The sequence below is a fragment of the Equus caballus genome, chromosome 1 (assembly GCF_041296265.1).
Source record: "Equus caballus isolate H_3958 breed thoroughbred chromosome 1, TB-T2T, whole genome shotgun sequence".
In the NCBI taxonomy this organism is placed as follows: Eukaryota; Metazoa; Chordata; class Mammalia; order Perissodactyla; family Equidae; genus Equus; species Equus caballus.
The window spans coordinates 131,843,622-131,867,866 of NC_091684.1; the positions used below are offsets into that span (position 1 = coordinate 131,843,622).

General features: G+C 48.4%; 1 protein-coding gene across 2 annotated transcripts; it reads right to left on the reverse strand.

The window, feature by feature from the left end:
* Positions 1 to 106: 106 nt before the first annotated feature.
* On the reverse strand, positions 107 to 23,661 carry SCAMP5 (secretory carrier membrane protein 5). Of its 2 annotated transcripts, none has more exons than XM_023653382.2 (7): positions 22,456 to 23,661; positions 8,892 to 8,946; positions 7,974 to 8,102; positions 4,847 to 5,003; positions 3,650 to 3,751; positions 3,081 to 3,198; positions 107 to 2,825 (listed from the first exon to the last, which is right to left on the reverse strand). In XM_023653382.2, exons 2-7 carry the CDS (start codon positions 8,896 to 8,898, stop codon positions 2,631 to 2,633), a joined length of 708 nt encoding a protein of 235 aa, XP_023509150.1. In that variant the 5' UTR covers positions 8,899 to 8,946; positions 22,456 to 23,661; the 3' UTR covers positions 107 to 2,630. The 2 variants fall into 2 exon arrangements, with proteins under 2 accessions (XP_023509150.1, XP_023509156.1); XM_023653388.2 differs by lacking the exon at positions 22,456 to 23,661 and adding an exon at positions 9,052 to 9,250.
* Between the last annotated feature and the right edge of the window lie 584 nt (positions 23,662 to 24,245).

Here is a 24,245-nt window from a genome sequence, read left to right on the forward strand (position 1 = left end):
GGAATGACAGGCCCCAGACCCATTTGACCACTCCTACCTCCATGCCCCACAGCCCCCGGTGAAGCTCCACACAGGCCCACATGAAGACACATGACGCAGCAGGACACACAGGGCCAAATGTTCCCCTTTATTATGGTTCACTCAGTTACCACAGACAGACACACTGGCTCAGGCAGGTCAACTGCCAATTGGAGAATGGTCTGTGTCTCCCAGAAACAAGGAGGAGCAGTGGGCACCACAGAATGCAAAGGCAGGTCACTGGCTGGCTGCAGACCTGAGGATTCCCAGAACTGACCTGGGCCTTCCTCCACCCAACCCCCAAGCCAGACCATCTAGCAAAGATAAATCTGTGCCCAGTTCCTCCCCTCAAAGTGCATAGTTGCCTGGAGATGCAGCATCCCAGGGCCTGGACAAGCCAGGCCACACACAGGTAGCAGGCCTTCCCAAGGGCAGAGCCAGGGCATGGCCATATAGGTCTGAGCCAGGAAAGAGGAAAGGCAGATAGGATAGGAGATCGACTGGAAGTGGCATCCAACAGGTCGTGGATGTTGGGCTGGCAGCTGGACCACAGGCCTCCTAGAGTGACCAGACAGACTAAGAGAAAGGGAGCCAGGGGTCTCTGGTGGGGGAGAGGGAAGGGGAGAAAGAGCCTAAACCTAAGATCTCTTTTCAGGTACTAAGGGCTGTAATTGCTTTCCAGAGAGAAAGTGATAGAGGAGACAGCCAATCACACTCTGGCCCAAGCCTAAGGGACCATTAAGAAGAGAACTTTCCAGAGGTCCTGGATCCTCTTACAGAAAAATGGTATGCCTGGAGCCCAAAGCTCAGGATGGCACCTGAAATTCCAGGTGTTGGGTTCCAAGCTGGAGCCAGCCCTGAGTGGCCAAGCGGGGTTTGGTTTTTCAGGCCAAACAGCCCAGGCAGAAGTTGGGGTGGGAAACAGGCAACTGCTCCTTAGGTGGGAACCCACTTCCCTACAAGCCTCAGAGAGAGCAAGGGCCTCCACCAGCAACATTCTCACAATGCTTGGCATGTAACAGCCCCCCAGACCTGAAATCGCTGTCCTGGAAGGGAAAGGGGGTTCTGACAGGATGAGGGAGGGCAAGAATCAAGTCTGGTAGGCAGAGGGAGCAAGTAATCTTCATTAAAAGAAAAAGCCAGAGAGCCTCCCCTCCCACCCTGCCTACCCTGAAATCCATCCCGGCCCTTGTGCTTGTGGATAGGATTGGGCCTGTGCTTCTTGCTAGGCCCTGAGTTCAAATGCCCAGAACTGTCCTGTGACCAAGAGCAAGCTGGGGTGGGGGTGTGGGGCATGCTCCCCTCTCACTGGGTCCTGCCTGCCTTCTCCTCTGCTTTCCCCTCCAGGCCTAGGCCTCTGAGCCTGTCCCTTCTACCAGATCCAAACAGAACAGCTACTGCTCCCAGGAATCCAATGGTCATTCAGAGACATCTAGCACCTGCCCAGTGGGCTTGGGCCAATAATTCCACCCAGGAACCAATAATTATTTACATACCCTCTGCTCCAGCTGTACCTTTATACCTGAAAATTGCCTGGACACCATCCAGCTCTTCAGGGAAGGCAGTGGAATCTACCCTTGTGGATGGCAGACACCACCTGGCACATGGAGGGGGAAGGTAGAAGGATCAGGCCACAGCAGCTGTGGGTGCAGGGAGGGACATAAGCAGAGGGGCTTGAGGGAGCTCTGGGAAGAGAAAGGGGAAGCAAGGCAGGGAAAACAGGAGCCTGCCCTGGCAGGCCAAGCTCTGAGAGTCAAGGAGACAACCCAACATTTCCATTCCCTGGGAGGCAGGTACCCAGGTGGGCTCTGTGTCTCCGGCTATGTGCCTTCCCACATCAGGGCTAAGGCTCAGCTCCCCAGCCTGCTTCCTTGATATGGGAATGGGCTCAGTCTCAGGAGCAGATACAACAGGGATACTCAGCCTTGGGGAAAACAAAGAAAAGCCACATGGGGAAGAGAGAGACCCTGGGTGAGAGAAGAGACCACAGGGAATATGAGAGCAGGAATAGAGGAGAGGAGGAGGAAGTTGAGGGGGAGCAGACCCGGATCAGAAGGAGCAAGGGAAGATCCCCTGCCTGTCCACGCCCCCCGCCAACCTACCACCCCCATGAATGCTAAATACTGTTGCTTCCCAGGAAGACCAGAAGTGGAAACAGTTTCAGTTCATAACCCTGGGGAGGGGGCCAGGCTCTCTGCTATGCCTCCCCCTATCCCATGAGGGGTCCCTGGGTCAAGGTTAGATGGGGCAGCCTGGTGGAGGATGGGGGGCTGGCTTAGTTCTAAACATACATCTAGCACCACAACAACAGAGACCTTCACTGCACACTATTTCACAAGGGGACACAGACACAGCTACTACCGCACAGGACAGCTCCCCTTGCAGCCCACAGCTCTAAGAATGCCAAGAGCAGAATCCAAAGGGTGTTTGGGGCTGGGGGTGGACATATACACACACACATATATATATATATATATAACTCTGATTCTTTGTACAAAGTTGGGGAGGAGAAAAGGGAAGGGGGAACCCTGCTTGGTCACCACAACAGACAATGTGGCTTCAGCCCCCATCCCACTGGCTCCCAGCCCTGCCTTCCAGTAGGCTCAGCTGGCTCACATCTCATTGGAGTATGTGTAGTTGGGGGTGGTGGAATACTGAGTCTGCGGCTGATTCATGGCACCCTGGGCCGCCCCCATGGCTGCATTCTGGGCTGCCTGCTGCACGTGTGGGTTCTTCCATGCCCCTGTGGTCCACTCCTCCTGAGCTTTGCTGAAACTCCCCCCACTGCCCCGGTAGAATTTATGAACCTGTAGGAGGAGGAGCACAAGGAAGGGTTAATCAAAGGGAAGAGGCAGCCCACCAAGGAAAGACATGGGAGCCAGAAACAAGTCACTGTAAAAGCCAATCCCCCCCCACCCCACCCATGCCCCGTACACCAGGAGCAAAGCCCACCAAGCCATTCCAGAGTGAGTCCTTTGGAAGACCTCTGGGTCCTCCTATAACTTGGACAGATCACAGACCCTTCCCAAAGCCACCCTCTCACCCTTGAGGTGACCACGTACCATGCTGAGGGCGATGAAGGAAAAGACAGCCACGACCGTGAACATGATGGTGGGAATGAGCATCACCACCGCTGAGCCAATGTTTGTTCCGAAGAAGGAGATGGTAGCGATCCAGCCACTGCAGGAAGAGGCCAGCTGTGGGGCTACCCACCATGGTGAGGGGTAGCTGCCCCACTAGAGCAAGGGACCATCTCATTGTCACAGGGAGGAACCATACCACTGGATGCAAAGGGACCACCTTATTGATATCCAAAGGGCCTGTGTCAGTGGTTCAGGAAGAACCCTTTCCCATGGCTCAGGAGACAAGCTCCTCAGACATAAGGCTTCTTTGCCTTAGGTTCTCTCATGATGCTTGACGCCCCTCAGTACCCCCAAAAACCACTGCAAGGTTCTCCTTCCCCTCTGATTCTATGGCTGTGTCTACTACACTATCCTGAATCCTCACACTTCCAATAACTTATGGTGTCCCCACAGGCTATACAGCTTAGCACACAGAGGTAAGCAAAAGATACAGCCAAGGTGCCACCCATGCGAGCCCTGGGTCAGACACGGACACCCCAGTTTCTTACCAGACACCCCAGCCTGGGATGCCCACAGCCTGGATGATGCTGATGACCAGCTGAGCCATAAAGGTGAAGAAGAATGCCATGAAGCTGAAGGAGCTGTCAGTCCTGCAGCAGAGGAGATGGCTCCTGTCACTGGGCAGAGAGCCAGGGCTTCCCTGCCATCAAGACTCCCAAACCCTTCCAAATTTAAGTGAGTACACAATGGACAGAAGACATTTAAAGGCCTTAACTGAGAGGCCAAAATGGGACAACGTTTGATCCTTGCAAGTTTCCACGTGGTAGTCCTGTGTGTGCATAATTACATAGGGAGAGATCTCCTCACATATGGACCACTCAGTGGTACATGGATGGTTGGTCCCACTGGCACAGAAATAGATGGGTCCATTGTGGCAGGAATAAACAATCCCATTGTCCACAGGATGGACTACCCCACTGGCACCGAAACATCTAGTTCCACAGGTACATGGATGGATGGTCCCATTGGCACAAGAATGGACACCCTATTGGCACCAAGATAATAGCCTCATTGGCACATAGATGGATTGGCAAAGACATTTAAGGCCCCATTGGCACTGGGATGGATACTCCATTGGCACCAAGACAGACAGCCTATTGGTACATGGATGAATAGTCCCATCGGCATAAAGACTGAAAATCCCATTTGACACAAGGTAGACACCCATTGGCACCAAGATAGCTAAGCCCAGTGATACATAGATGGGTAGTCCCTTTGGCACAGAGTTGTATGACCTCATTAGCACATAAATAGTGTCAGTGGTACATGGATGGCTGGTTCCACTGGCACATGGATAGATGGTCCATTTGGCACCAAATCTGCTAGCCCCACAGGTACAAAGATGGACAGTTCCATCCAGACAGGTGGTCACATTGGCAAAATTTAACATGAAGCTGCCTAGAGAAAACAAAACAAAAACAGGCCTGGTCTCTATGTTGCCCCCACCCAAAGGGAGAGTAAGGAAGGAAGGAAGTAAGAGGAAGGCTCTGACTCCCAGCCCTCTCACCCTGGCCTAGAGCTCCCAGGAAGCCCAAATCCTACCTGGCAGTCTGAGCTGAGGCTGAACAAGTGAAAGTGAGTTTGGGGAACGGAAAAAAAAAAAACAGTGAGAAAATATGTAGAGAAGAGACAGGGGAGATGGGCAGAGACAGGGTTAGGAGCCAGGGTCAGCACCAACCACTTACTTGAAGGCCTTGTAAATGGGCCGAAACCAGCAGACATAGGAGCAGGGTGTGAAGAGGATGAGCCAGAGAAAGGCGAGGCCAAAGTTGGTGGCTCCCCCGCCTCCGATCAGCCACGCGAGACAGCCCACCAGGTTCACGGCCAGCGTGACACTGTTCACTGCAGACAGAAGCACACACAGAGACAGACACCAGACATGCACACAGACACCCAGGCCCATGCAGAGATACATAAGCACCCAGACATGGACACACACACCCATAACTCAACACAGACAAACAATCAAACACATGCAAACGGTGTAAGTGGAGAGATGCAGACACACACAGCACACATGCAAACCGCATTCATACAGATTCACGTCAACAACCCACATCAGTGAATACACACACACAGATACATGAGATACACACACACATATACACACAGAGGGAGTACAGACTGTAAGAAAGAAAGCTGGGAGCTTAGACCAACTCCCCTCCCCACACCTGCTCCTGGGGATCTGAGAAATTCAGAGAACAAAGAGTCTCCAGAGCAGGAACCCAGCCCAGTAAGCCCCGTTGAAGTGCTCCAAAGACTCAGAGTGGTAGACATGACCTTCCCCTTCTAGGAATGGCCTCCTTACATCTCTTGTGAGGTAGGGGCATGAAAAGGGGAAAGTAAAAGGCCTTGTGGAAACATCTCTTCAAGCCGTCTTACCATCTGCCCTGCAGGTAAATGGGGCAGGCAGCAGTGGCTGGGATCTCAGTCTTTATCTAATCCATTTCTTGGAAAACTATCATGCCACCTCCCCCAAGAAGTCTTTCCCTTTATTACTGCAACCTTATTCATCTCCCATCCTTGGACTGTTCTCAAGGTTCCCCAAGTACAAATCTCAGCCCATCAACCAGACTAGAAGCTCCCAAGAGCAGGACCCAGGCGCCCTCTCCTCTGTGCCCACATAATCTAGCTGAACCTCCAAATCATGGTATCACTGAGTCACAGCCAGCAGGGACCTCAAAGACTCCTCCTCTGATGCTGGCCCTAACACACACCCAGGTCTTCTGACATCACGGTACTCCCTTCCTCAAACATTAGGCTGAGTCCCTTTGAGGCTCCAAAAAGACCTGCTGAATAAACAGAGAAAGGTGGGCTCAATCTTGGCCTCAAACGGGCCGGGCATTTATGGCCTTGGCTTCTGAATAGAACCCTTAAGCATCTCAAGGGTTATACACATTTCCTTGGGAGCAAAGCATCTGGCAGGTGCCTAGTGAGGACTTAGAAGGATATATATAGCCGTTAAATCCAGCTCCTGCATGAGATCTTCTCAGGGGCAGAGTTCCCAGAGCCCAGGGTCAGGTGAAGTGCTTTCCAAGTCTGGCCGGATAACACAGTCACCTGCGCAGGTACACCCATCCCGGGGCCCCTCTTAATGAGAGTGAGCATTTCTTCCCGTGCTCTTCAGCTGTATTTCCTCCATCTCTGTTTACTGCCTCCAAATTTCCTGGAACCTTGGTGCTGTTACTGATTCTATTTGCTCTTTACACAGAACAGACATTAACCTGTTTTTACGTTGGTTCACATCTGTCTTCCCAGTCCCATCTCTCTCCAGCTCACTTGACCTAGCGCCTCTACTGCAATTATTCTGCCACCTCTTTGGAACGGACATGCATGGATTTGGCCACTTCCTCTTTAGCCATCAGTGTTTTTCTGTCTCCACTACTGTCTTTGTCCAACTTAGAGTCCACAATTCGTTACACTCATTTTCTTATTCCTTCCCCTGCCCTGTCTTCTGGTCACATTCACCCTGGATGAACACAACTCCCATTTGTACCTGAGCTGAATGTTGCTAGGAAAAAAGGAGCCCGACAGAGAAGCCTGGCAGGACTATAAACTCATGGCAGCCAACCTCAAAAGGACCCTGTGCATGGCCCAGAAATCTTAGGGGTCATGTTTCTTTGGATAATGTCCTCACTCTCTGTCCACAAACGTGCTCTCATTCTAATCCTACTCTCCTCAAAGCTCCCATCCCCACTTCTACATCATATTTGTTGGAAAAAAATGGAAGCCATCAGAGGCAACCTCCTCATTCTCTTCTCAACATCTACAGACCTACCCACACCTGCCCCATCCTTTCCTTCTCTCATGTTAGAAGGGGAAATATCCCTTCTCTACCCATCCAAAGGCCAAGCCAGGACTTGAAACTGAGTCCATCTGTCCCCATACTCTTTCTCCCATTCCATGAAGGACCTGCTACAAAGACAGTTTTCTTTACCATGTTCCTGGCACAACCAATCATCTCCCCAGGTAAGCAGCTAAGTGCTGGCCTGACTCACGGCAACAGCACACATGTCAGACCCTGGAGATGGTCACACTGCAGGTGTCTGGGGTACCTCGGGGCCAAGACCCAGCATTGGACAGCCAGGCTACCCTCCTTGCACATGCCTAAGAGGTACCTTTGACCAGCCCGGGCTCGCTAAGTCCCATCCCTCTAAGACGACACCTTTCCCACCAACCTGCCATACACCATCAGAAACCTGAGCCTTGAAATTCCTGACTTCAAAATCTTAGAACATTAGAACTCTAGACTCTTAGAAGTGCAGACCACACAACACAGAGCTGCATGGAACCACAGCAGTCAATAAGCTAACACCTTCTTTCTACGAATGAGGAACCTGCTGCTTGGGAAGTGGAGTGACCAGCCCAGCTTGCTCCCATATCTCCCAACTCCCAGTTGAATGCTATCCTTTGTGAGCAATTTTCCAGAGAAAACAAGAAAAATGAGGCTTTGAGGGAAGTATTCCTCTCCAGAATCCTGAGGCAGTCACCAGAGATTCCCCTGAAAACTACTCCAGTGGGAAGGGGAAGGGAGAGAAAGAAGAGAGGAATTACACTGCAGGCAGAGACCTATCTAGATGTTCTGTGAATAGATGAGGAGAGGCCTGCTGATGCCCAGCTGGGGAGTCAGGCAATGAGAGGAGCCTACTAGGAGTCAGGGAGGGAAAGGCCTACTGGCCCATGCAGATGCGGCAAGTGGGGCTGAAGGACAGCTGGGCCTGCAGGTATCCCACCCCAATGCCCAGCACCCACCAGCCTTCCTCCCTCCTCCACCCCACCCACCCTGGCCCACCCCCATCCCACAGCACTCACACATCCACAGGTAGTAGAGGCGCTTGGTCATGCTCAGATGCTGGGGAGGAATGTCTGCCTCGAAGTCTTGGTAGAAACATGGCTTCAGCGGGATGAATTTGGGCAACGGTGGGAAGTTGTTCACTTTCTCTGTGGCCAAGGCACATTGCATGGTATCACTTTGAATGTTCCCCTCCCCAACAATCCAATATGATCATTCTTTCCCTGGCCTGAGCTGCCTTCTCAGCCCCTGTGGCCACAGGCTACTTTACTATCCCCACCTAGCCATCCCTGCTTCCTTGGGTCTGCTGTGAGGTTCCCAAAGTAATTAAAGGCCCTGAGGCAGTGTCACTGTCTCTCAGAAGAATAAAAACAATAAATGCTATCCATCAGGGCTGCGGAACCCTCTTCAGCTGGGAGACAGTTCCGGGCAGAGGAAGCAAGATGTGCGAGTCTGGGGGGGCTCCAGCCTGCATTCCAATATTCATGCTTTGGGCAAGTCACCACCCCTGGGACCTCAGTTTATCCACTAGGGTGGAGGCTGAGCTAGAGAGTCCCTAAAGGTCCCTCCAGCTCTGGCATTGTACACCTGAGCCTTTGGAAACCAGACAATTCAGAAACCATTAGAGAGCAATGGTGACAGAGGAGACAAGGAGTGAGCCACCCGTGCCACTCAACAGTCAGATGGAGAGTAGGACCAGGGCATCAAGATGTTCCATCCCTGGTCCCCAGGGTCAGAGGTCTGACAGAGGGCTAGATACTGTCATGGTGAGGGTCTCGGATAGACAGACCTCAGTGGGGAACCAGGGAAAACCTGGGGACTAGAGAACAGAAAGACCCTGCCCTCCAAAAACTAGGGGACATAAAAGGACCCAGAAGAGGGTCACCCACACTATGCTTACTACCATATCCTACCGACAAGACCCACCCTCTCCTTACCTGCCATGATGGCAGCAGCCGGCCCAGCAGCCTGCCTATGCCTCTTTGTCCTGAACTGGAAGGAAGGAAAAGCCAAAGAAGGATGAGGATCATGACCCAGCCCAACCCAGACTCTCTCTCATCCCCAGGTGGGCTGGAAGCTCCCTGGGGCAGGACCCACCTCATACTCCCATGGCGAGATGAACTCCGTTGAGGCAGTTCCTACTTCACAGAGCCACCATTCTACCAGCTACATCCTGCCAGGGACTCCTGCCCTTTGCCTTCAGAAAACTCCATCCAAGGGTGGGAAAGGAACCTGGGAGGGGACCTCATGCAGGGAAAGCCAAGTGACAGAGAAAGCCCAAGGGTACCATAGACCTCTGTAAGAAGAAATTTATTCCTCAACTCTGAACATGGCAGAGCCCTGGCCTCTCTCACAGGCTGGGCTCCCCTCCCCTCCTGCTTTTGCCTTCAGTCATTTGTTCACTTATTGGGGATTTATTATTTGCCAGGCAGTGTGGAGACAGCACGAGTAAGACAGATGTAGTCCCTGCCTTCTGCATGAAAGAGTCAATAACCTGTGCAGTAAATAATATAAAAGGGAAGGATGGCTGCTATTAAAACATGCACAGAATATATCAAGGTGATCTAACCCAGTCTAGGCAGTCATGGAAATTAAATGTAAGCAGTAAGTGAAAAACCTGAAGAATACAGAGGAGTTGCCTGGGGCAGGGCAGCCTTCTAGGCAGAGGGGAAAGCAGGCACAGACCCTGATGCAGGAAGGAGCTTCACACTTCTGAGTAAGGGAAAGAAAGCCACAGTGGCCAAAGCAAGGAGTGTAAATGCAGAAGCAGCTGGAGAGGAGGCTGGAGAGCTGAGGTGGGCAGGGAATGAATCTTGAGGCCCTTATAAGGCAAGTTTGAAGTGGTCCTGAGATGGATTTTGGGAGTAGGGGGAGGGAGGCCATCAAGAAGCCTCCTTGCCAACTTAAACCACTGAGTGGATGGTGGGGCTATTTACTGAGAACCCCATCGTGGGAAACACCATGAGAAGAGGCTCAGGGTCCTTGCCGAAGACAAGAAGCTGCGTTACAGACATGCCAAGTCTGAGGTGCTGTGAGACCCCCAGACAGGGCTGCAGCCGCCTTGTAGGCATTGGGAATATTCCAGTCAGGAGTTCAGTGAGAGGCCTGGGCTAAGACATACATTAAGTAATGGTTGGTGACATATGGCAAGGAAGCGAATGGGCAATCATCTTGCTAGAACGGTAACTTTGGTGTATATAAATATATGTATATGCAAAATAAAAAACAGAAGATGGTCTACAACCAAGCGCTAAAGCAATGCAACACTTATACATTGAGCAGAGATTTCTATAAAGTTTCAAACCAGGCAAAAACAACTAGAAGTCAGGAGAGTATTACCCTTGAGGGGGCAGAAGCATCTGGTAACGGTCTGTCCCTGGTCTGGGTGCTGGTTACACAGAGGTGCTGACTTTGTGAAAATTCATCAAGCATACAATTATGATGTGTGCACTTTCCGATGTGTTATACTTCAATTAAAATTTGCTTATGGGGCCGGCCCTGTGGCCAAGTGGTTAAGTTCACGTGCTCCACTATGGCAGCCCAGGGTTTCTCTGGTTCGGATCCTGGGCACGGACATGGCACTGCTCATCAGGCCACGTTGAGGAGGTGTCCCATGTACTACAACTAGAAGGACCCACAACTAAAATATACAACTATATACTGGGGGGATTTGGGGAGAAAAAGCAGAAAGAAAAAAAAAAGAAGATTGGCAACAGTTGTTAGCTCAGGTGCCAATCTTTAAAAAAAAAAAAAAAAAAGAATTTACTTAAACCGGTACAGCCACTATGGAAAACAGTATGGAGATTCCTCAAAAAATTAAGAATAGCACTAGCATACGTTCCAGCTATCCCACTGCTGGGTATTTATCCAAAGAACATGAAAACACAAAAGCATGTCAATACGCCCTCATGTTCATTGCAGCATTATTCAAAATAGCCAAGACTTGGAAGCAACCTAGGTGCCAGTCAAGGGACGAATGGATAAAGAAAATGTGGTATATATACATAGTGGAATACTACTCAGCCACAAAAAAAGGTGAAATCTTGCCATTTGCAAGAACATGGATGGATCTTGAGGGTACTATATTAAGTGAAGTCAGTCAGAGGGAGAAAGTCAAATACCATATGATCTCACTCATAAATAGAAGATAATAACAACAACAAACACACACATGGAGAATAGATGGGACTGGTGGTTACCAGAGGGGAAGAGGAGAGGGAGGAGGACAAAAGGGGTGATTAGCCTCTGGGTGCTGAAAATTATGTAATCTACACGGAAATTGAAATATAATGATGTACACCTGAAACTTATATAATGTTATAAACCAATGTTACCTCAATGAAAAAAATAATAACAGGCCGGCCCCATGGCCTAGTGGTTAAGTTCAGCACACTCCACTTCAGCAGCCCAGGTTCAGTTGCCGGGCGTGGACCTACACCACTCACTGGTGGCCATGCTGTGGCCATGTCCCACATACAAAATAGAGGCAGACTGGCACAGATATTAGCTCAGGGAGAATCTTCCCCAGCAAAAAATAATAATAATAATAAAATAAAACAAAAAACAAACAAACAAAAACCCCCAATAATTCCCCTGGGGAAAAAAAGAAAGTGTGCTTAAAAAAACCCTCCTAGAGTTCCAGTTAAATTCCATTGGAGCCATTAAAAGTCTGGGCAATTATAATCTTTGGTGGTTATAATTTTGTGATATGAAATCAAACACAGATATAAAAACCCAACAACATTTACCACAAAAGGAAAAAAGACAGGCATGACAGAGACCCACATGAAATGATATCCATACATGGTTGCATTCATTGTAGCATTGTTTGTAATACCAAAAGATTAGAGACAATCAACATGTCCATAACAGGGGACTGATTAAACAAATGTTACAATCAGACCATGGACTGCTCCAAAGCTCTTTTTAAAAATGCTCTGCAGCTATTTAAAAAAATACTGATATTGAAAGATCTCCACAACTATTAGTCATTGAAAAAAATGAAAGATGAAGAACAGTCTATATATAATATGCTACCTTTCATATTAAAAAAAGAAGGAGGGGAGAGGAGAATAAAAATATTTTTTCCTTTTGACCCAATAATCCTACTTCTGGTTACTTACTCACAAATAAGAAACAACAAATACACATTATTCAACGTGACACTATTTTGCAATAGCAAAACATTGGAAGCAACTTAAATGCAACTGTTTGAATAAACTATATGGTTTATTCAAATGGACTACTGCATAGATGCAAAAAAGAATGAAGATGATCTCTGTGAACTGCCATGGAATGATTTCCAGGATATGCTAAGTGAAAAAAACAAACTACAGATGAGTATAAATAGTATCCTACCTTTTATGTAAGAAGGAAGGAGAAACAAGAACATGCATATAAATTTGCTTATTTTTGCAAAAGAAATGCAGGAAGAGTAAACCAGAAACTAATAAAATGACTTCCTACATGATGGAAGGACTAGAATGAGTAGTGAGACTTCTCTGGGTAAAGATTTTTACATACTTCTATACATATAATATCTTACACATTCAAAAACTTACACCAGAAAGAAAAGAAAACCCTAAAAATGAAATAAACAAACAAAAAATAATAATAAAGCTCATAAAGCTTGCTGTAGAGCAAATTGGTAACAATCATACAGAGAAAGGAACTGGCCAAATAACTTGATCAGAGTACTCTGTGTTCTCCTAGAAGGATATATCTCAAGGAAAAAACTAACTGGAAAGAAATCTTAAATATTAGCAGGTTTATTGTTACTCTTGGTACTAGTATGGTGGTTCTGAAACTTTGTCACGTGTAACTGCAGGAGAGAGCATATGAGTAAATGTGCTGTTTTGGGGAACCTGGGTTCTCACTGTTAGAGTTTGGAGACAGAATATGGAATGTGAGGTGAGAAAGAGCCCCTCGATGCTGAATTTGAACTGGAGGTATCTGTATGAACTCATGACTTAAAAAATATATGTGGCTGGTCCCAAGCCAGGACAAGGAAATACAAGGTTAGCCGAGAACATCTTGTGGTGCCAGAAACAAGCAGGTATTCAACTAATGGGGGCATGTCAAAAGGACACCAGTTTGAAGGGGCTACCACCAGCCATATCTGGACAATTAAGAGTACCAAAAGCAGGGGCCAGCCTGGTGGTGCAGCGGTTAAGTTCTCACGTTCTGCTTCTCAGCAGCCTGGGGTTTGCCGGTTCGGATCCCGGGTGGGGACATGGCACTGTTTGGCACACCATGCTGTGGTAGGCGTCCCACATATAAAGTAGAGGAAGATGGGCACGGATGTTAGCTCAGGGCCAGTCTTCCTCAGCAAAAAGAGGAGGATTGGCAGCAGCTAGCTCAGGACTAATCTTCCTCAAAAAGAAAAAGTATCAAAAATAATAATGACAGTGATATATTATAACATACTGAACTTAAAAAATAATCCATGAGTCTAAAGTAACAAATCTTATTTTAAAAAAGAGAAAGAGGAAGGAAGCAAGAAAGTTTTTCTTTGCAGAAGAATGCTGGCTATAAGTGTAGAAGGAGTGACAAAATTAGAAAATTTCCCAGGGCCGGCCTGGTGGCATAGCGGTTAAGTTCTTGCATTCCGTTTCAGCAGCCCGGGGTTTCCTGGTTCGGATCCCGGGTGTGGACCTATGCACTGCCTATCAAGCCATGATGTGGCAGGCGTCTGACATATAAAGTAGAGGAAGATGGGCATAGATGTTAGCTCAGGGCCAATCTTCCTAAAAAAATGAAAGAAAATTTCCCAATTTTGCAATCACTAACATAATAGCTGATTCGGGCAAGGATTGTCAAAGGCTGCTAAAACCATTGGGCGAAAGATCACTGGGGAGAAAGAGTCAGAGTGTCAAAGTACCAGCCCAAAGATGAGTTACTAATTACAAAGGGGAACAGGCACTTTTACTGTGAAGAAAGCTAGCAGACACCACCTTAACCAGGTGATCAAACTTAACCTCACCAATAATGGGACTCCCAAAGTGATGCACCAAGAGGGGCACAACATCTCCTTTGTAGCATGCCTGCCCCAAAATGTTTAACCTGAATCAAATCATGAGAAACAATCAGACAAATCCAAGTTGTGGAGCATTCTAAAAACTGGTTTAGACTGTCAAAATTTGCCAACATTCTAGGGGCTGGCCCATGGGGTAGTGGTTAAGTTTGACATGGTCTGCTTTGGCAGCCCAGGTTTGTGAGTTCAGATCCTGGGCATGGACCTACACCACTCATCAGCCATGATGTGGTGGTGACCCACGTATAAGGTGGAGGAAGACTGGCACAGATGTTAGCTCAGGGCTAATCTTCCTCAGCGCACACACACACACACACACACACAAATTGCCAACACTCTAAAAGACAAAAATATTTTAAAAATAAAAAGATAAGGGATTTTCTAAGCTAATGGAGACTAAAGATACATGGCAACCAAATCCACTATGTAAACCTTGATTGGATCCTGGTTCAAGGGGGAAACACTATAAAGAACATCACTGGGATAACAGAGCAAGCTTAAACATGGAATCTAAACTAGATAGTATTATTGCATCAAGGTTACATTTCTTGGGTGTGATAAGGGTATTGAGGTAATGCAGGAGCACGTCCTTGTTCTTGGGAAACATGTGCTCAAGTGCTGAGGGGTCAAGTGTCATGAAGTTTGAAACTTGCTTCAAACAGTTCATAAAATAAGAAATGATGGATGGATAGACACAGACAGAATCAAAGCAAATGTGGAAAATGTTAACAACCGGTGAAGCTGTATGAGTGTCTCTTGTACTATTCTTTCAACTTTAGTTTAGTGTAAAAGTTTTCAAGATAAAAAGTTGGAGAAAAACATGAATAATGTCAGTAACGAATTATAACACACTGAATGAAAAGAATGCACGAGTCCATGATGATATACAAAAGAAAGTGAGGGGAGAAAGGGGAAGCCCTAATAAATATAGAAAGAATGACAGAATTTTTTTAAATCACCATTTGCAATCCCTTTATAAGAACTGATACAGGCAAGGATCATCAGTGGCTGCCAAAACCACTGAGTGAGAGGTGGCTGGGGAAGAGGAGAGTCACACAATCTGAGTGTCACCCCCACCCCCCCCCCGCCCAGATTACTTAGTAATCATAACAGAGAAAAGGAACTTCTATAATGAGAGGACCTGGCAAACCAAGTGACCAAACCCAGCATTTCTGATAATGGGATGAAAGGAAATTACGTGCCTCCTGATGAGATACACACAGAAGGACACAAGATCATCTATGTAGTATTGTTGCCAAAATGTTTAATCTGAAAATAATTATGAAAAAACAATCTGACAAATCCAGATTGTGGGAAATTCTCCAAGACAAACGTGAATGTCATGAAAGACAAAAATTGGTATGGGACTCATCTAAATTAAAGGAAACTAAAGAAACATGCAACCAAATGCAACAAGTGATCCTCTAGTGGATCCTGGATTTTTAAATCACAGCTATAAAGGACATTTTCAGGAGAAGTAGAGAAATTTGAATATGGATTGCATGGTAGATATCATTGTTCAATGTTAAATTTCCTAGGTGTTGTGGGTACACAGGAGAATATCTTTGTTTCTAGGAGATGCATGCTCAAGTATTTACAGATACTGTGTCTTGTCTGCAACTTTCAAGTGGTCCTGCAAAAAGAATTAGATAGATAAAGCAAATGTCACAAAATATTAATAATTGGTGAACCTATGTGAAGTACCCTAGTACAGGTGTCCATTGCACTTTTTTTTTAAACTTCTTTAGCGCTGAAAATTTTCAAAATAAAAAGGGGAAATATATATTTTTTTCTTTGGTAATATATACAATATACAAAGAATCTCTAGTAAGATATCAAGGAAAAAATAATTGCAAGGGCTGGCCTGGTGGCGTAGCAGTTAAGTGCGCACGTTCCACTTCGGCGGCCCGGGGTTCACCGGTTCGGATCCCAGGTGCAGACATGGCACCACTTGGCAAGCCATGTGGTAGGCGTCCCACATATAAAGTGGAGGAAGACAGGCATGGATGTTAGCTCAGCAAAAAGAGGAGGATTAGCAGCAGATGTTAGCTCAGGGCTAATCTTCCTCAAAAAAATAATAATAATAACAATAATAATAATAATAATTGTGAATCACTGCGGACAGAGAAACTGAATAAATGTGGAATAGGTGGGAGGAAAAATTTTCAATATGTATCTTTATATCATCTAATCCAAGATACCATCAATTTTAAGATAGATCATTATTTTATTTACCAAAAGACAGAAAAAACACTGCCAACTTGTAATCGTAAGATGCCAAAAATCTTAAGACAGACATTAAAATGTTTTCAGAAATATCAAAATGTTCATCTTAGAATTGATGAAATTTGGGACATCTTTTTGAATTATGAATCATGCAAATGTATTACCTATTCAAAAAAATAAATGAAAAAAGGCAGAAGAGGACGAGCTGGCAAAGAATGAGAAGGAGCAGCGAATGAGGCAGGAGGAAATCCAGGAGAGTGTGGAGTCTCCAAATCCAGGAGTAGAGAGTGGACAAATGTGACAGATGGCACTGAGCAGACCAGCATGAAAAGGGCTGGACTAAAAAGATTAATTACACTCAGCAATAGCAAGTCATCTGTGACCCCAGCAAGAATTATTTTGTTGGCCATGGAGGGGTTGGGAGGGTGGGTGGGAAGAGCAGCCAAATTAGAGCTATAATTGAGCAGGTAAGCTGAGGGCAGGTATAGACAGCTCTTTGAAGAAGCCTTCCTAGGAAGAGAATAGAGATAGGGTACTACAGGTGGGATACAGGGGGAGCTCCAGGGAGGGCTGCAGCTGAGAGTTGTTTGTTTAAGATGGAAATAAGCTAGAGATGTGAAGGATCCAGGGAACAGCTGTAATTACAATAGAGACAGAGGTTGACAGAGGAAGCCCCTGAGAAGGAGAGAAGCATGGAGTCCCATGGCAAGCAGGTGGGACAAGCCTCGATCCTAACAGGTGAGAAGCAGAACATGGATGCGAGCTGATGCAGGCAGGTTCGAGGCCTTGGAAAGGACAGAGAGAGTCCTGGGTATCTGCTTCCATTTTCTCTGTAATACAGGAGACAGGCTGGAACTGAGAGGCAGGAGGTAAGAGCAGAGGGCCCAGTTAAGTCAACAGACAATTACAACATGGCCTGAGAAGTGATCTGGGAGAAGTACAAAGAGCTGTGGGAACACAGAGGAGCACCTCCCTGGTCTGTCCGGGAGGAGCCAGGGAGGGCTCCATAGAGGAAGCAATATCGGAGCTGAATTCTGAAGGGTGAATAAGAGTTGGCCAAGAAAGAGTCAGGAAAGCAGATGTGAAGGTCAGGAAAGCAACAGCATGGCATATTCAAGGAATAGAAAGAAGCAGAGCAAGGATGAAGCTCAAAGCGGAGGGAAGAAAAGGCAAAAACAGGGCTGAAAGGTGGGACTGGCTGGGTCATCCCGGCCTTGAAGGCCGTGGGCAGGATTTGGGGTTTATCCTCAGAGCCTTGGGAACCATTGAAGGATTCTGTTCTTCTTCTTTTAAAAAATACAGCCTCAAAGTTCTGTAAAATAAAGTGAAAATATGTTGCTTTTTAGCTATGTATAAAAATACCTGCAAGCTAAAAAAATCAAAGTGCATAAAGAAGAAAATAAAAGTTCTTCCAAATGCCACCTTCTCAGAGACCACTCCTTTAAACAGTCTGACCTTCAGGTTTTTGGTTTTGATTTTTAATGTATATATAAGCATATATGACAAAAATGAGATCGTTTTATACGTGCTGTCTTATAACCTGTTTTTTTCTACTCAACAATATCTCATCAAAATTTTTCATGTCAATAAATACAGATTATCTCAATCTTTTTAATGACTGGCCAATCGGGTCAACGTCCCTAGCCATGGAGCAGTCATGTGTGACATGGGCTGATTTGGCAGTTAAGAGGTCACAGCTTCAGGGAGTGGTGGGGTAGAGGCCAGGCTGCCAAGAGATGAGGAGGAGGAAGAAGGGACAAGTCTAGCAGACTAGCCTTTCAAAAAACTTGGCTGAAATTTTAATACACACACACACAACGACTATCAGTGACAACACTGTAACACCACACACCAAAGGATGAATTGTAGCCATCTCTTGAAAGTGAGATTATAAATTGGTTCTTTTCTTTTAGATAATTTTCTTATAATCTTAAAAAGATAATTTTCCAAAAATTTCTACAGTGGTTTTATATCCCTTTTGCAGTAAGACAAAGCCATAGTTTAAAACAGCAGCAGCTAGAGGACATGGGGTTAGAAAGGTTTTTCCAGATAGGAGACTTGAGCATATTCATAAGCTGGGAGGAAGGTATTGGAGAAGATAGTGGTGGGGCTGAAGATAAAGCAGAGGGGGAAATAGCTGATGGACATTGGAACCTCAGGAGACAGTAAGGACCAGCATTCATAGCACGGGGTGGGTGCCTTAGGTTAGGAGCGCTCCTACAGGGATTTGAGAAGTGAGGAAACATGCGTGGGTCCACCGCCCACACACCCCTCAACCACTCTCTCTGAGAGTCAAGGGCTTCGGGAGAGTAGTCCAGTTTGGAATACTCCTCCCATGGAATGGAATGGGGAGCTGATGAGAAGAGGGGAAGGGTTTCTAGAAGTGATGGAAGAACAGCTGAGGTTGGAGACCCTATTTGGAAGCAGAACCAGACTGCCCCGGTATGTGATAGCCCCCAGAAGCTTTCCACATTCTGAGGGTGGAATCCAGAATAGAGGGGTCTGCTGCTGGAGCGGGACACATAGGCAAAGTGGCATAGTCATTGAGGGCATGGGCCAGAGAATGGTGAAAATCCTGGACCATGGGGTCCAGGAAGGACAAGGAAGGTGTTATGCTCATGGGATAGAGAAAATGGAGGTGTCAGAGAACTAGACAGCTCCATGAGGTCACAAAGCAGGTAAAGTAGAAGTTTGTGGTCAGAGAAGGATACTGGAGGTTAAGATTTCAGAGGTGGCCACATGCCAATGATGACCAGACTGAGGTGTGGCTGGCAGAAAGGGTAGCTGAAGGAGGCACTGCCTCCCATGAGACAATGGATGTGAAGTGGAAGACTGTAGTCCAGCACCAAAGTTCTCCAGAAAAACAAGGAAGAGAGGTGGGGGAAGGGTAGGTAATAACTAGATTGTAGGAGCCTCAAAAGAGGAAGCTGGGTCCAGCCTGACCCCTGTTCTGGTCCCAGGCTATCTCCCAAGAGTGTGCCCATGGTTACAGAGAAGTCAAAGTGTGGGTGGTGGGAGAAACCAGAGCTCAGGGCCAGACTTGTATATGAAGGTTAGGCCAGAGGGAATTTAGGCTTGGGAGGGCTGCAGGAGGCTGAGGTCACAGGAATGGAAGCCTCCAGGCTCTGATGCTCTTATTTCAGGGCTAGCCTTTATACTTGTATGTATGTGAGAGAGAAAGGGAGAGGCAGTGAGGGAGAGGGATGGAGGCGGGGGTGGGGGGGGGAGGGCAGCGGGGGGCAGGGGAGAGCAATGACTGGCCTCTACAAACCAAAGTTCTTAGGCTGCAAAATGGGAGAATTAGCAATTTGTTCCTCAATTGAGTCTTTCATAATATTCGGGGGTTTGGGGGAGCACTACATATCCCACCAAAGATGCAGGCCTAAGGAAGCACCTCTTTAGTTATCAATAAAATAGCAAATACTACCTGAATTTTGTACCAAAAACCCAGATAAAATTTATTCCATTTCTTACTGTGAAGTTGGGAGGACGGAAGCTCCCACAGTGGAGAGAGTGAGGTCCATGGCAGAAAGAAAGGAGCCAAGCCAGGCCTCAGATCAGGACAGAGACCTGGGGTTAGTTCCAAGGCTCCCTGCTCACCAGACCTCCAACCTCCCTCGTCCCTATCATGAGCCCCTCATCCCTATCATGAGCCCCTCATCCTTGGCATAGAAATAGTCATTTTTTCCCTTCCTGCCCAGAGCAGCTATCTGGTAAGATGGAAGTTTCCCCTCTTGCTCTACCTCTGGTCCTCTAATCCCATCCCCACCCCTGAAGTCCCAGAACTATGAACCATCCTTAAAAAACAGCACTTTCCTGGCATTGCTATCACTGTCCTATGATGACTCTTCAGTAGCCCCTACTGATCTTGTGCCTGGCATTCAAGGCCTTGTGTCAATCAGCTACAAATTCCCATCTGGCACCCTTTGCTTCTGTACCATAGGATGATTTGTTTCCCACTCAACCCAGCTTCATGCAGGAGATCACATCTAGCCACCCCCTTTGCTTCCAGTGCCCCTACACCAGAGCCCTGTCAGCTCCTCTAAGTCCTACCATTTTCTCACATCCTACCTCTTCTGGGAAACCTTTCCAGCCATCCCTGCTATGCATCCCACTCATTAAATTCTGAACCAGGGGGCCAGCCCGGTGGCACAGTGGTTAAGTTAGCATGTTCTGCTTTGGCGGCCCAGGGTTTGCCAATTTGGATCCCGGGTGTGGACGTGGCACCACTTGGCACGCCATGCTGTGGTAGGCGTCCCACATATAAAGTGGAGGAGGATGGGCACGATGTTAGCTCAGGGCCAGTCTTCCTCAGCAAAAAGAAGAACGATTGGCAGCAGTTAGCTCTGGGCTAATCTTCCTCAAAAAAAAAAAAAATTCTAAACCAGTTATTGGGCACCAAGTGCTCATTCATTCTCATCCAATCTCTTCCTTGCTCCCTCATGGATGGGCTTCTAGGAGGGATCCAGAACAGAGCAGGGCACAGAGCACAATGAATTGCTTTAGACTTGGACACCCTCCCAAGGGGTGGGAGTGGAGCAACTGATGCCCTCTCCCAATCAGGCTAAGCCCACAGCTTCTGTCAAGCCTGCTGTACCACACTTCCTCCAGGAAACCTTCAGAGACTCCACACTGGCAGCAAGGAAGGAAGTGCAGCCTATAGAGCAAATGCTATGGGGGGGGGGGGGGGGGAGAAAAGGGAGAAGGGAGCGGAGGAAAGAAAAAGGAAGAGGGAGAACGGGGAGGGATGTTCTAAACTAGAACACTCAGCTTCCTCAGGAGAAATCAGTACTTAGTCCTATTATTTCATCCTTAGAGAAAGGTGCTGGCAAAGAGACGCTCAAGAAGGGAATCAACTTGTTCAGAGATAGCCAGCCAGCCAGGGAAAGGCTTAAAGAAACAGCTACAGAGCCCAAGGGCCCTATCCAGAGCTCCCCTCCCAGGAGCCCATTCATTTTCCATGGAGTTTGCTAGACCTAAGAAGACCCTCTTGCTGTGGCCGACTCACTAGAGACAGTCCTCTCTCAGCTCTGGGGCTTCCACCTTCAGGCTCACCAAGCCTAGATCAAATCTAAACTAGCAAGACTTGTGTAGCCCAAACAAAACTTCTCTGCCAGTCATGCACCTGCAAGAACCATCTCCCTCTTTCAAAGCCCTGCTCAGCGGAGTTAGAACAGGTAGGGCACAGGCTGCAAAATTCTCCAGACTCCCCCACTCCATGACCACAGCCACGTGGCTGGGCTCACAGGCCAGGTTCTCCAATAGCTGTGCTTAACTCCCACCTCTGTGCCTTTGCCCAGACCATTCCCAGGGAATGCCCTCCCCTGCCTCTCCTCCCATGCAAATTTCACCTCCTCCAGGAAGTCTCTCATTAACTGGCTCTTGCCTCCCTTTCTCCTTGTTTCCGCAGGAAAGTCTGCCTGGCCCTCCATGAACGCCAGATCCCAGAGCTGGAGCATTACCAGTTTGAACCGCCTGAGACGGTGAATTCTCAGTCTGAGTCTCTACTTGGTTCCCCCAACCCCCAGACCAGGAGCTCCTGGAGGCAGGGACAGGGACGGTTTCCCAGACACCTCACTGTCATCCTCATGACCGACCCCTGCCAGCGCTGGAATGTGCTACATCCGGCACTGCCAATACACCACCCCAAAGTCCTGGTGGACCCCAGGCGCAAGCCAATGCACCCATCCCCTACAACCCTGAGGCGGCTCAGACCGCCGTCCAAAGGTCGGCCGTCTCCGGGAGGGGGCGGGGGTGGAGGGTGCGGGGGGGGGGAGAGGTTGGAGCTGTACAACATGTGTCCATTTGCAGGCGCCTCTTGTGAGGAAGGACCCAAAGAAGGCCACAGTTAACCCGCCTCCAGTCGCCCCCATCCCTGTCCGCGAGCGCCATCCGCAGAAGAGGAAGCCAGTTTCCAGGGAACGCCAGGTGGGGATGGAGGGCCCAAGGCCCAGGCTCCAGCATCCAGGAGTCTGACGTCACCCAAGACCCGGGTTCCCTCTGAGGCAGCCGGGGATGGGGATGTGGGGGGTTGGGGGCCTAGGGGCACCCCGGGCGCTCTTCTCCCAGCCCAAACAGAGAAAGTCACCTCGACTCTCTACCTCTCCAGCAGCGTGGTCTGCTCCCTGCATTCAAAGGTGAAGCGTAGGGGGAACAGAGCTGGGGAGGGGGTGACCCCCCTCTCGCCCTTCGCCCATCTTCCCTGCAAAGCCCTTCTCCGGGACTTGAGGCCCGGGACTTACCCGCCGCTACCGCTCGGCTGCCGAAAGGCCGCCGCGCTGCGCTGCCCTGAGCTGCACCCAGCGTTGCAGCGCGGAGCCGGCGGCGAGCCGCTCCGGGGCTGGAGGCGGGGAGCGCGCGCGCGCACCTGCAGCCGGCTCTTCGCGTGCGCGCGCCGCCCAAGCCTGTAGCAACCGCTCTCGCGAGACTCCTGGGCCACCTCTAGGGCTTCTCTTCCTGCGCTCGCGAGAAGGAAGGCCTGGCCGCCCTCGCGCCTCACAGGAGCTGTCCGAGGTGCTACGTTCCTGGGCCCTGGCCTGATCAGGTGGCTGATGGGCACTGCTGGGACAAGAGCGCCGCGAGGACGTGGAAGAAGAGACTCAGAGATGGGAGCCTGGTGCCAACAGCCAGAGCCTCAGCTTCCAAATCTGTAAATTGGGGAGAATAACTACCCCTGCGGTCCCAGGGGCCACTGGGATGTACCAGAAAGGAGTGAGAAAGAGATTTGTGAGCAGGAGAACATGGTGTTTGATGAAGATCTTTCAGATCCACAGGCCCAAAGTGACAGAGAGGGGATGGAGGATGGAAGATCAGAGATGAGACAAGAAGAGAGAGAGGAGACAGAGAGTGACATAGACACACGGATCCACGGAAAGATAGACATAGAAAGACAAGAGAGGAGAGCCACAAACATAGACATAGAAACATGGAGAGACAGAGATATGGAGACACGGAGAGATCAAGATTTGGAAAGAAAAAAACATAGAAAAAAAGAGGAGAGAGAGGGCCTGGCCCCGTGGCCAAGTGGTTAAGTTTGCACGCTCCGCTGCAGGCGGCCCAGTGTTTCGTCAGTTCGAATCCTAGGCGCAGACATGGCACTGCTCATCAAGCCACGCTGAGGCAGCGTCCCACGTGCCACAACTAGAAGGACCCAAAACTAAGAATATACAACTATGTACTGGGGGGCTTTGGGGAGAAAAAGGAAAAAAATTAAATCTTTAAAAAAAAAAAAGAGGAGAGAGAGAGAGCATGATGAAGTGAGAAAGAGATAAAAAATAGGGACCAGCAAGCTACACAAAGGAATAGAAAGACAGACTTAGAAAGAGAAAGAGACACAGAAAAAAGAATGAAAGAGATTGTGATATGCAGAGATGAACACCTAAAGAGAGTAGAGACCAGAGTAAATGTTTAAAAACCCAGGACTGATGACTGTTGAGTGAGACCCACTTGGAGAGATGGGGCTGGGAGTGAAAGATAAGCTTTTATTGTCAGTGTGTTTACATTGTAAACCTCCTGTGGGATCTTTACAGCAGGGACACCCTCTATCCTGCCAGCCAATGGCTCCTGCCCTCCACTGTGCCCTCCGCCCACACCATCCTGGGCCTGGAAGGGGGCCTAACTGGGTGGGAGACACTGCAGGGATTCTTTGCCCAGAATAAGGGCCCATTGTCTGGCTCCAGCCTGCTGGGAGTAAGGCTTCACTCCCACAGCTGGGATAGAAAGGGGGCGGGAGTGAAGAAAGACAAACAAGAACTAGCACGAGAGAGGGAAGAGAAGGGGGCAGCCACAGAGGCTGTGGAAGTTTGAGCAGGAAGCATAACCTAACCACTGGGCCAATCAGGAGTGAAGAATCAGGGACTATAGGCAGGACAACGGAGTTCTGCTGTTAGTCCTGGCCCTGGTTCACCCACATGGTCACTGCGCTCTATCCCTGCTATAATGCAAGCTTTGGCTGATTTACAGAGCTGTGGGGAGGACCCAGTGAGTTGACGAATGGGAACCTGAGGAGGTTATCAAGCATGGCTCCTATGGG